The sequence below is a fragment of the Hippoglossus stenolepis genome, chromosome 5 (genome assembly GCF_022539355.2).
Source record: "Hippoglossus stenolepis isolate QCI-W04-F060 chromosome 5, HSTE1.2, whole genome shotgun sequence".
Lineage (NCBI taxonomy): Eukaryota > Metazoa > Chordata > Actinopteri > Pleuronectiformes > Pleuronectidae > Hippoglossus > Hippoglossus stenolepis.
Window position 1 is genome coordinate 24510510 of NC_061487.1, and position 13527 is coordinate 24524036.

General features: G+C 44.2%; 1 protein-coding gene across 3 annotated transcripts in view; it reads left to right on the plus strand.

The window, feature by feature from the left end:
* Window positions 1–4410: 4410 nt before the first annotated feature.
* LOC118109333 (guanine nucleotide-binding protein G(o) subunit alpha) overlaps window positions 4411–13527 on the plus strand; it is a 79823-nt gene continuing 70706 nt past the window's right edge. For 2 of the 3 annotated variants that reach the window (XM_035156381.2, XM_035156380.2), the window contains exons 1-2: window positions 4411–5188; window positions 5976–6018. In XM_035156381.2, the coding sequence (XP_035012272.1) occupies window positions 5071–5188; window positions 5976–6018 (161 nt within the window). In that variant the 5' untranslated portion in view covers window positions 4411–5070. The remainder of the gene's footprint in view (window positions 5189–5975; window positions 6019–13527) is intronic. The other variant, XM_035156379.2, reaches the window with a different exon arrangement.

Here is a 13527-nt window from a genome sequence, read left to right on the forward strand (position 1 = left end):
AGAAATGTAATTGAGTCTTGATATTTTACAGTTTGACCGTATAACCATTTATTAACTTTAACTATAAATAAAAAGAAAACACAAATACCACCAAATATATAGAGCTTGATTTTACAAAATAAACACAATATGTGCGCAAGATGTAAGCATGAATGTTTTCCTGTGGTCAAACATAATCCTGTTGATACCAATATGTCTATTTAATATGTCTGTTTGAGTCTGTTTGTATTGTGGCTCTGCTTAAGTGACACTTGAGTCTGGAAAGAAGATGAGAACAGCTCTATTTTCCACGTCTGCATTCCCATCCCTCCTTTTTCCATTTTCTACAGTACACCACTCATTGGACCTGTCTCTTCCTTCCCCTCACATCACCCCGTCCCTTTTCATTCATCTCTCTCAATCTGTAGCCGCGTGTCTTTGAACGCTGCAGACGGAGGAATGCAGATTACCTCCCGACACCTCGAGCGAGCCCTCGTCCCAGACACTCTGCATTTTCACTGGCGACGTCAGACCCCTGCTCCTGAGCTCAGACTTTGGAACTAAGATGTAGATGTTGCTCTATCAACATCTGCACACGTTTTAATCAGCATTGGTTCTTGCGTTGTAATATTACAAGCTGTTCCAGCAATAGACCGTTCCCTTTCTCACGCAGCACATATACACCTCACAATGATCAGGGTCAGAGTTTTGAAACAGTGAGGATTTCAGACAGAGGCGTGCAGACCTAAAGCTGGTTTCTCATTTTTTACTGGCAACCCCTTTGCTTTCGCTGGTTGAGATGATTGTCGCTGGCAGATTTTGTGTCTAGATATCTAATTAAACTAATGTTGGCTCCACGAGTGGGTGAGCTCTAATTGGCTGACTTCTTTATATTTCTCCGTCTCTTTTAAAATGAATCATCAAGGGGCGTCTCCAATATGAACTTGGCGGCTACATTCATGATATCATGATAAGACTGAGACTAAACCTAACAGGTCCCTGGTGAAGGTCCTCATCAGCTGAAAAACAAGGAGATATTAGTTGTATCGTACTTAGTGCCAGTTTATTATGGAAAGAGAAATGTAATATAATTGCATCGTTCTAAATTAATTTCTGTTTGACTCCATAATTCATGTTTAGAAACAGTTTCTGTCGGGGGTTACTGGGGTTTTAATGTCCCAAATCCATAAAGTGCAGGGCATTAGTATCCAGGTGTATAGTTAAATGATGGGCTTCTTGGTTTAGTAAGAAATGCTCAAGATGAATTTGTAAACATTTGGGTACTTGTAATATATTTACCTTCAGCTATGTTATCTTTTAATTAACCTTGTTAAACGAGGGTAAAATGTCATCGCAAAATAGTTTCTTCTGTTTTATTTTGTCCCCAATCAGTGGATTCCAGCCTGAGTCTGAGGCAACAGCATCGTTCTTACATACTGCTGGAAAGAATTGCATCATATCAGCGTTGATAGTGTGCGTGTGTGTGTGTGTGCGTGTGTGTGTGTGTGCGTGCGTGCGTGCGTGCGTGCGTGCGTGTGTGTGTGTGTATGTGTGCTGCTTGTGTAACAGCAACCACAGCCTGTGTTTGTTAACGGGCTGACCAGATGTAATAAAGGAAGGAAGGAGAGAAAGAGGCTGCAACCGCATCACTCCCATATTACTGGACATGCAGTGAACATGCAGAGAACATGTCATATGCCACAACCACTGAAACTCACGCTAAACAGCTCATGATCAGGCTGCTTTAACCTTTGAATGAAGCCCTATAAGGCGTTAAGGTGTTTCCAGTCAATAATCTTGAATAATCTAACCATATCCTGTCTCTAGTCTCACATCTACATGAGCAAAACAGTGGGTTGAGCTTTTCACCGAACGCTCAGCTAGGAAACAAAAGTCTGTGTCCAACACTGTGTCGAAATGTTTCTTTCCCACAATCTTGGCCGTGAAAATTATCCTGAACACAAACAACATGTGGTGAAAATGCGCTGTCCGCCCTAATCAGGATTCCACGAAGGTTAAATTTAGTCTGCTCATTCTGAATCGGCAGCTGAGACCACGAACAAGTTCATCTTAACTCGGAGCAGAAAGCAGAAAGTTGAGGTTAGAGCTGAGGTCAGAGCGTGAACTGAAGCTGTCACAGTGACGACAGAAGATGTCACTGCTTCTGCTTTCGTCGGGTTTCTAATGTATGAAAAAATGAGACGAGATAAGATGATACTTCATTCATTTGCACTACGGGGAAATTTGCCATATCACATTAGCAATGTAGATAATAAAATGTAAAATAATAAGCATCTGTAAAAGAAAATGATATATAGACCTTTAATAATTAGTTTTTTATTTTATTTCAATTGTTTATAACACTCTAAAATGTAGCTGCGAGCGGATCAGTGTTTTTATTTATGTTTTTTAATGTACAATTCCTCTTATAGGCCCCATTAGAGTTGAATAGATTCACTATGAATGTAACCAATTGGATCAGGCCTGATCTAAATAGGGCAGAATATAGCATTCGGTTCTGTTTTCACCTTTTAGTTCTGACGTTTCGATGGAATAATGATCGTCTAACACTCACCAGGATGTGGCAGCTATACCAGTTAGCAACTGCTCGATGCTTGACTTCCTGCAACAGCCACTTGTTGTCGTTGGCTCGCTGCCGTTTCACGCTGGGCAGGGTAATGTATACTCAGCGTGTTTGAGGGTGTGTGAGGAAACAGCTGCTGGGGGTGGGGGGGGGGTTCATTAATGGGGACAGATGAGAGCCCTGACTCTGAACCCTATCATCTATGTGCAGCCCACGAAACAATCAGCTGCACAGACCGAGAAGCTCAACAGCCACACATGCACTCTTCTATCCAAAGTGTGAGAAGGATTTGGGGCATTGACTCTACCAGAGCATCTTTGATTCTGATATATTAAATGCAAGTCTTGGCAAAAACCACAACTTAAAATACGTTATGTCGACGACCATAAACTGAGCCAAAATTTGCATTGCTGCAATTTTACTCTTTGGACATGGCAATATATTATATATGAGGAAATGTGCAGTATCATACTCGCAGATGCAGTTTGGACAAATGGGAATATTAAATTCAAACAGTCTATGAATCATTCGTTAGAAAACGTTAACTAAAACTTTTGAATGTTGACTGACATAAATATTTTGCGGCTGAAATTCAACCACCCAACTAAATGAAGGTAGTTCATTTATATGAATTAATTCCTGTTTTTTCAGATTTTGAATTAATAACCAAAGATGGATTAACCACACAGAGCAACTCAGTTTTATCTTGTTTGCTGAGGTGGACAATTGATCTAAATGTGCGTAATATCGGGCTATAACAGAGGGATGGAAGCACCTTTGGGGAATCCAAGAATGTAATAATGAAACCGTGATGATGGAAATGAAACCCTTCAAATACTACAGCTGTCAGTCACACTCCAGATGTTACCAGCAGCAGTTAGCGACCCCTGGGAGAATGTTTCCCTTAAATGGATGAAAGCCAGTGTTCTCATCTTGCGGTTTCTGCCAAAAGATTATTGATCTGTTATATTGGAGGCTTCACTCTCAGGGTAATAGACATATGCACCAATCAAATCTATTATTAAAACTAACATGCTGTTAATATTGTAGCAGATCAGTGTTCATGGACTCACATTAACATGTCGTGGATTAAAATATTCATGCACTGACACAAATCAAAGCCTAACCCCTACATCAGGTTAGATCCTATACAATCTGTTTGTTGTTGGTAGCCTAAGTCGGTTATCACATATTTTTTGTTCATGGATATGGCTTTTAAAAATGAACACGGCCACATCCCGAGGTCCAGGGAACGACCTCTGTGTCAGAGGCCTGTCCGTACCTGGGTCTACGCTTCATTGTTTTTTTTAATTGCTGTTTTGACTCAAAACAGCATCATTTACACCGTGTTTTACACCCTAAAGGTCCTCTGTTGTCCTGCCCCGGAGCCACGTTATGGCCTGGACCACAGAGGACGTTTGGGCTAAGAACTTGGTGTAAATGACCTTGTGTCGAGTCGAATTTGAATGCCGGGCCTTGCGGACACTTGGATGACACCACAGGAGCAGCGTGGAGGCCTGTTTGGATTCGTTTCTGTTGTTTTCATACGTTTGAAGAAGTGGTCACCATTTACTTCTATTGTACTGGATTTGGCTGCAACGCTGTTTAACCCCTGAAGTGTTTTATGAACTCAAACACGTCATGAACATAGTGCTGAGTAGATAATGAGTGAACTTTCATTTTTCAGTGAACTAACCCTTTAATACGATCTATCACAGAAGGTGTAGTTGCACAGTTCCCGCCAGGCTGCGCCACTGGTACCACCTCTCTCTCTCTCTCTCTCTCTCTCTCTCTCTCTCTCCCCCTTCCACACTTTTTCTTCCAGCCCCCACCCCCTCCGCCCCCACCCCGTTTTGACGTCAGCAGCCCGCAATTGAGCGACAGAAAGCGAGGAAGGACCGAGCCCCTCTCCGCCGGAGCTGTTACCGGGAGGCAGTAGCGTCACACGCCGAGAGAGCGAGTCCCAGCCGCCGCCGCCGCCGCCCCGGAGAGAGAGACAGCGAGGAGCCGAGGGAAGGTCCGCCGTGAGCCGCCGCGAGAACCGAGCGATGCCCGCGCTGCTCACCGACGCCCAGTGACACACGCACACACACACACGAGTACCCGTCGACGAGCGGAGAGAGAGAGAGAGAGAGAGCGAGAGAGAGGAAGAGAACCGTGATTTTTTTTTGTTTTAAAAGAAAAAGCTGAACACACGCGCGCGCACACGGGGACGAACAGACGCGAACGCACGCCGCTCAGCTCCGGAGGCTCCACCGCGTCGCGCCCCGCGGACCAACCCGAGCGGACCGTTGGGTTCCTTTCAATGCTTTAACGGCGCCGTGTCTCCCCCGCACACCCCCGGTTCGAGTAAGCGAGAGCCACACGGGAGGAAACTAACCGAGCTGCCAGAAGAAGAAGAAGAAGACATTTTTTTGGGGGGGCTTGTTTTGGGCTTGTTTTAAATTTTGTAATCTGCTCCGTGGATCCTGGTTCCCGGTACCGCCATCAAGCTGTGTTCTCTAACCATGGGATGTACTCTGAGCGCGGAGGAGCGGGCGGCTCTGGACCGGAGCAAAGCCATCGAGAAGAACCTGAAGGAGGACGGGGTCACCGCGGCCAAGGATGTCAAGCTGCTGCTGCTGGGTAAGACTACCCCGGGGGGGGGGGGCCTGGAGAGCCCCGGCTGCTGCTGCTACTGGTGGTACTGGTGGTGGTGGTGTTAGTGGTGGGAAAAGGTGTGGTAGTCATGGTGGGCGTCTGGTAAGAAAATCCTCATCTGAAGGTGTGAAGGAATAAATCATCTTCACCACCAGCTGACGAGGAGCAGATTTTTGCTCTGATTTCCTAAAAACCCATCCTCCATCCTCCCAGTAGCCTGACAACCAGTAAAGACCAGCAGGTGAAGGTTGCTCTCCACCCTGTTGAGGCTTTTAACTCCACATCTCAGATGGTAACTGCAGATGGAGGCTGGACAGAAAAGGAAAAACATGGCAGTAGCTCTGCAGCAGGGCAGGGAGGGCCCCCCCCCGGCTCCTTCAGCTGGTTCTCTGGGTTCTTTAGGGGGTTCTGGGTGATTGATGCATTGGTTTCTTCATGGTGGGGGAATTATCTTGTGTGTTAGGTCCATAGTGGGAAGATGGAGGATGTAAGGAAAGGAAAGGAAAGGGGGTGAAAGAGTGAAGAAAGGATGTTGAGGAACAAAGGGTGCAGCAACTTTTCTGCATCTCCACCCCACTGCTGCTGTCCTTATTCACTTAGCTTTTTAACAGGCTCAATCTCTTCCTTCCTTTCTGTCTCTCTCTCTCTTTCTGTCTCCCCCACCCCTCCTCCTCTCTCTCAGTCTGTCTCCATCTTGCTGTCTTACACACACACACACACACACTCACACATGCACCCTGTTTACATTGTCTTCTTGTCTCTTATCCCTCAGGGGCTGGAGAGTCAGGGAAAAGCACCATCGTCAAACAGATGAAGTAAGTCTTTAATAAGCACGGTCTAATAACCCTATAGTGTGTATGTGGCGTCCCTTTATCACTTTTTCTGTTATGTGTCTGTCCCTCACACACACTCTCTCACACACACTCACACACACACACATATGAGTGTGTGGCTGTAGCCTTCAGCACCTTGATTCTTACATGTATTTCCCAGAGGATTAAGAGCATCTCTGTCGACCCCGCTCTACCCCTGACCTCAACCCAAGCTGTGATCGGTCTCGATAACGCATCTGAAATCCAATCGTCACTCGCTCTCAGCCCTTGTCAAGCAGCTGATGTCGCCCTGTGTGGGTGGGAGCATGATGCAGATGCACTGATTTGCTGTGTATACATGTGTTGTTTGAACATGTTGCGGAAATACATCAAGTCGCCTCTCGTATATAAAATGTTAAGTCCAATACTTCCTCTAGCGAAGCTTTTACTGAGCTTTGGAATTGTTTCAGTTTTCATCGCAAGCCTGCATCAGTGAAAGGGCTGAGGTGTGGCCCTGTCACCAGACCTCACTGGTGACGCCGGAATAAAAATGGTAATTCTCATGCAAACTTGGAACACGCATGTTCTAATCAATTTGATCTTTTAGTCACACACACACGAATCATGTTAGTAATAGTATCTGGAAAGGGAGGGGGGGGTCTTTAATTGATATTGCATAGTCTAAGTATATGGATGCCAAGGGGTCTGACAGGAAACAGTCAAACTATTGTTTCAGACATTTTATTTTTCTAATAAATTCCGCTGATTGATTGGTTCCAGCTTCTTCAATGTGAGGATTTTGTACTTGTTTTTGTATTAATGGAAATAGAATATCTGTTCGTCACGCAAAATAATTATGAGTTGAGAACGATCCTTTGTCGCAGCCATGTGTTGTTTTTAGCTCAAAATATGAACAGGCTACTTTTGGAATATGAGTTGCCACCGGCTGTTGTGGTTGGTTGTCGCCCACTGGCTGTGTCCGTCTCTTTGGCTCCATCCATACTATACTTTTGTTTTGAAACTCAATTGATCCCCGCCCACATGAGTGTTTTAGCCCTGTATCAGTATTAATCCCATATTAGTCCATATTAACGCACCTGAAAACACAGATTCAGAGACGATTCACGTACACTGGGCTGGTACATGACGGTGTAGACAGGAGGCAGATTGTATACTGTGCAGGAGACAACAGAGAAACGAGAAATGACAGCTGTGAGAAGTAGGACGAGGGATTTCTTGGACCTATGACGAGGTGGAACTTTCAGTATTTTGCGTTCATCACTGGAAGTCCAGTCTTGACTAATACGAACCAATCAGGAAGCACCGGTGACTGCGTCATCGTTTCCCAACGTCTCAGAGTTTGCTCATCTCGACTCTGCCCATTTTCACACCAAACAGCACCAGATGTGTTTCTAAACGTCTCCGTCTTAGACACTCGAACACAGCGGAGTTTAGAAACAGGAAACTCTTGCACCAGTCGTGCTCAGCTGTGAATTTAGTGGCTGAATTAGATTCTGTCAGATTTTTTATTGTCTCCTATGGCATCATGATGTGCTCCTGTTGTGACTCCTATCGGGACTTATTTGTATTATTTCCTCTTGGATTTTTTCCAGCTGCAGGGGAAGGATTTGCCTCTGCATAATGTATTTAACATAGACACTGTACTTAATGGAGAGTTAACTCTAATAGTACATGTATTTACTGTTTCACTGCAATAATTCTGTGTTATGTTGATGTTTGAGAGTTTATCTAAATCAGTGGTAATTCCTATAACACTCAAACCCTGCCCCCCCGTCCCATATAATTTTCTCTGTAATCCACTCATGACATATGGTTTTCCTTCAATCTCCTCGGCTGGGCCCTTTCACAGGCAGCTGAGTGTGTTTTAGCCGATAATAGGCTTTGGCTGTGGTCGTACACTGACACGTCACAACGACATGATCCAGTGGATCCAGATGAGCCGCTCTCTCAGCTGTTAATGGTCATTCCAGCAGCACAGCACATGGTGCACTCTGACTGGCCGACGCTCGCAGAGGGGTTCATTGAATGTACATACAGTTTAGTAGTCCATAACTCCAAGATCATCCGAAGGCACTGACGGCACTGAAGCATCGTAAATCACACATTTATATGACTTGGAGTGACACAAATGCATATGAGGTGGCTGCGTTAGTCCATATAGAAGCTGTTATGGTGTTGGTACAGATGTCAGGTGTGCTGCTTTATTGCTTTGAATTGCAACTGTTTAATGAATTTAGCAGGATTTCTTGTGAGGAGAGAGCAAATTGTCTTGTTCATCTGGTTTGCGTCACGCTCACATCTTTCAGTCATTCCAGTCATGCCACCTCCGTGTGTCTGTTGTCTCGCTGCAAGCTGTTCTCGGTCATTCTTGAGATGATGAAACTGGATCTTGTGAGACGGTGTTGTCTTGTAATTACTTAGAAATTTCAGGTTTTATGTTTATCCACCCTGTTTGCATCTCAGGGGGACGTCTTATTTGTGAATAGGAAGCAAATTAATACAACGTGCAACAGCAAATTCTCTTCCTAATAAAGAGTGCTGATAACAACGTTGTTGTTGTGGCCATTTCAGAAGCTTAAGTCAGACATTTTCAAAGTGCTAGAAGGTGTAACTACAAAACCAATAGAAAAGACACCTTTCTGTTGGAAACTTCCAAGCTGGAATAAGTTTTGAGCCGAGCTATTTGAAGGCTGGATTTATTTATTTTTTTGACAATGAATTCCAGTGTTTGTGTGTCTTCACAAAGAGCCTGTGATATTATAGAGGGAGTGAAGCAGCTTTTCAAGTGGCGGACAGCGCCCTGCCAGGGAAGCCTTTGCGTTCCTGTTCAGAGATGCTCAGCTATTTCCGGAACCGCATCAGAGGCTCGGAAAGCACTCGCTGCATTTTCTTTCACAGCGCTTTGAACATCTGGGGCGTGCTCAAGTGACCAGTTGTGTGTGTGTGTGTGTGTGTGTGTGTGTGTGTGTGCGTGTGTGTGCCTGCTTTCTTCAGAGACAGACGGAGACGCACAGGGAGGAGTGGATTAGATTTAGATTTTATGGTGTATATGTTGAAGTGTGTGACACAGCTGTGCATGTGAGCTCAGTGAGTGGAAGTGCATCACCTCAATGAGCACTATGCACACAGTGGAGAAGAATTGAAACTATGAGGAAGGCGTTTTGGGTCTTTATGGTGGGTTCTTCATGGAAATGGGCTCTTGAAGTTTCCTCTTTCTTAGTTTTGTTTCTGACAAAACTGCCTATTCTTTTTTTTTTTTTTAAGCCAGATTTTTGCTTTCTAAGATTATGCAATTTCTCGGTGGCAGTAGTCGGGGCTCCACGGAAATGTGCTGCTAATTTTAACCAGATTTACAGAAAATTGACAAAAGAATATGCAAATTCATGTGCGTTTCTTACCGCGACATTTGAGGAATTGAAATGAGTCAGTTGAAATGATAAATAATAGCAGAAGAAGAGGACGCAACATTAATAAGATTGGAAGCGTTGTTTGTTTGTTGAATTGATTGAAGTAATGTTGCCGTCTCCATGTTTTCATCCCTTCTGGAGCAGAAGCTTGATTGACATTTAAAGGCTCATTTATGCAAAAATGTCGTTAACGTTAGCATGGTTGTTAAGTAATACATCCACTAGAGGGCAGTGTAGAGTTGAGAGTTTCGGACAACAATAAACATGGCGACGTGGAGGAGCTTGTGATGATGTACCTCTTAAGAAAGAAAATAGCATTGGTCCAACTTACAACTCGCTACCAAGTCTCTCCTCAACTTGTTCTGCCATTGTTGAAATTTCATCCTCGTGTCCTACGATTGTCTCACTTGAACTCGTGGCTACACTGCCCCCCACGATTTTCTTGTGGTACTACTCCAATTTGCCTTTTTCATATGAATCCGTAAGCTTTCAGAAAGCATGCACAATTACAGATGAATTAAACGCTGAGTATTGACAGAAGGCTCCGTCTCCAGCCATGTACGTATCTAACCATGAGGCATAAGTCGTGATTCTGGTACAACATCATGTATTTGCTAAATCTGTTTCCACTGCACCTGAAAGCATTCACCCTGTATCAATACACCTACTTTTGCACCTCTCCCAAGCTTTTTTTGGCGATATTTAATATAACTCTTGCCGTATCCATAAATTGAAAATATGCATTAAAACAGATGCACGGAAACACACCTGATAACTCGAGGTACTGATAAGATCTCTGTGGTGAGCAGAAGTTTGCTGTGTGTGAGAGAGAGAGAGAGCGAGAGAGAGGGAGTAGTATAGATGAGTGAATCATCAAAGTGTGAAGCCACGACACGGTTTCATGTACGTCTACGTTTGTACGGCAAGAGTAAAATATACGACTGTGCAAGAAACTTGTTGGAGAAACTGTGAATTCATACGTGTATCATGTGATCTTCTATCATTGAGTTTAATATTTTGGCCTGCAACCCAAGGGGATCTGGTCATGTGTGAAGAACATATCTCTACCTTGTGCAGAGAGCTTGCCGTGTGTGTGTGTGTGTGTGTGTGTGTGTGTGTGTGTGTGTGTGTGTGTGTGTGTGTGTGTGTGTGTGTGTGTGTGTGTGTGTGTGTGTGTGTGTGTGTGTGTGTGTGTGTGTGTGTGTGTGTGTGTGAGACACCATCTGTTTATGAAGCCTGTGTGTGTTTAGACGTGTGCAAAGGTTTCTCTCGCTGGCAAACTGACCTCCACAGCAGGGCTCAACGTGTGTGTGAGAGAAATAAATAATGTTGTAATACTTTTATATAATCGAACAGGATGCCACTACTGGCCACGTAAAAAGCTTCTAACCTCTGGTGGGTTCAAGTGTAGCCCCTCCCCCCCTCCCCTTTCAAAGTTTCTTCGGTGACGGCAAACTTCAGAAATGGATGTAAATGTACCAGGAGAGGAATTAATCAATCCTGGTTAACTTGCTCGGTAGACATGAGATATTTTGAATGGTTTAATCCATCAGCAAGCAACTATTACAAGTATGAAGTGTGACTAAACTAGCAATATTACAGAAAGTTGGATTGCAATGGTTTTAAAGGTCTAAAAGTTTTTACCTTCACCAAAGAGGATATATTTGTTTGTTGGGTGCTTTTTCTTCATTTTTGCAAAGGGAGTAAGAGACATTTCCTGTGACAGAGCAAGAACAATGAAACTGTGAAAATGTCAAGAGGATGTGAGTTGTCGTGTTTCCATTCAAATGTGCTGAAAATTTCCACAAAATTTGTCAGAACAATTTCCAAAACAAAATGCTAATTTATGCAAGTTCCATCTTCTGTTCGGCAAAGATAAAAAGTTGTTTCGCCGAGACAAAAAGCACCCAACAAACAAACATATCCTCTTCGGTGAAGGTAAAAACGTTTAGACCTTTTAACACCATTGCAATTCCCCTAACCCCCATGTTGTCATGTATTGGCTGAATCTGTTTGAGTTAAGCAGATACGATGTGGCATCAAAGTTTAGCCGTTAGAGTCAACACTAGGGTTATGATGTCATAAACTAATAGGAAAATAGAGAGACTAGTTTAGATTTGGGAAATTTACTCTTTGTGTTGATAGTTCACTCAGTGGTGTAAACCAGCTGCCGTGAGGTCTAGACACCTTGGAAAAAATAAGCCCAGTGACTCCTCCTGACTTCTCTTAGTCACATGAGGACTTGTGACATGTTTTCATTCCTGATAAACCCTCCAAGTAATTTCTCTCTAAATCATTTACAGAGAATGACCCATATAAGACTATATAAACTGTGGACAGAAGACAGGACAGGTGCTGAACGGCATCAGTAGACATGTCTCCTATAGCTCTCACATCAATGCTGATCTGTAGTTTACAAACCAAAAGTAATTTATATCCAAAGGCTTTACAATGTTTTCACCCTTCTATTCTTTTATTTTGAAAGTTTCTTACAATGGAACATTTACTAGAACTTATGTTTCAGCCATTTTTACCCTCAAAGATAAAAAGGGGTGGATTTGCTCAAAGTTGCTATTACATTGCTGCACTGTGTCAAACATCAGCCTCATTCAGTCAGACGCTGCTTGAGTGTATAACATACAGTGCTTCTCATTTTCTTTCTCCATCTTCGTGTGTGTGTGTGTGTGTGTGTGTGTGTGTGTGTGTGTGTGTGTGTGTGTGTGTGTGTGTGTGTGTGTGTGTGTGTGTGTGTGTGTGTGTGTGTGTGTGTGTGTGTGTGTGTGTGTGTGTGTGTTTGGCTTTTTGACATGATCAGAGGCGACCGGCCCAAAGGGAGAACAAACGCTGCCCGTCCCTCACGGCTGCACTGCTTCCCACAGGCTGTTCCCACCGTGTTTGTGAGTGTGTGTGTGTGTGTGAGAGTGTGTGGGAGGGGGGTTCTCTAGAACAGGAGATAATTAGGTTTAAGCCTCAGAAGAGGAGAATAAAAGGGGGAAGGGGAGGAGGACAGAGGGAGAAAAAAGGTGGCGGTGTTCTGTGCAGAAAGGGAGAGTGGGAGAGTGGGAGACATGGAGGGAGACAGAGAGGGAGTTTTAATGAAGGGGACTAAGTGCCCAGTGCATTGAATGAAAGACAGAAAGACAGAGAGTGGTGGAAGTGAGGATGAAAAGAGAAGGAGTGGAGGAATATTGGGACGGATGAGGAGAGAGAAGTGAAAATCCTCAGTGACAGCGACACCCAGCAAAAGCAACCGGGGGAGAGAGATTCAATTTTTGCGGGAGTGTGAAAAGAAACAGGAGAGGAGAGAAGAGGGTGAAGTAAGATAGAAGGAGGGAGGACGAGTGCAAATGAAGCCGGGGAGGGAAGAGAGCGCGGCGAAGCCATTTTGAGCAAGAGAGGAGAGACATTGGCAAGTGAAAGAACATGTTCTCACTTATTGAGCAAGTTGGAGGAAGCGACAAAGAAAGACAGGTTGCCAGGGCCACGGTGCAAAGTGCGCTCCTCTCCTGGACTCTGGTCTCTTTGATAATTATTAGCCTCCTTTTCCTGGGATGGTTCCACACAAGGACAGAAAACAGAGCAAAAAGAGAGAGAGAGAGAGAGAGAGAGGGGGGGTTAAAGGGGAACTCGTGTTGGCACCAACCCAAGTCTTGCATGAAGAGACAGTCTGTAACTGGTCATCTGAAGCAGTCTGTCAGCCAGATACTCACCCTTCATTGGTTAAATATAGCCCTGGGTGTGCTCATCTCTAGGATGATTTGATTGGCTGCCTCAGTGAGCTTTGAAATAACAGGCATCATGATAGCTGTGTTTGCATGTGGGCTCGTGTTTGCATGTGTGCGTGTGATCGCCGACGCGTCCGAGCAGCCTTCAGTGCAAGTGTGCGTTTAGTGTCTGAGTCCCTTTTGCATTTTGTACATAGGAAGGTGAACGTCTTTATATTTAATATCAAGTACCACAACCTTATCGAGGCATATACACACCCACCTTTTAAAATGTGGGGTTGCAGCTGTGTACTACTCTCATGGTAAACCAGGTATAATGAATAGAGAATTGCACCTGTGGGTGTGCACCTCCGTCTCCT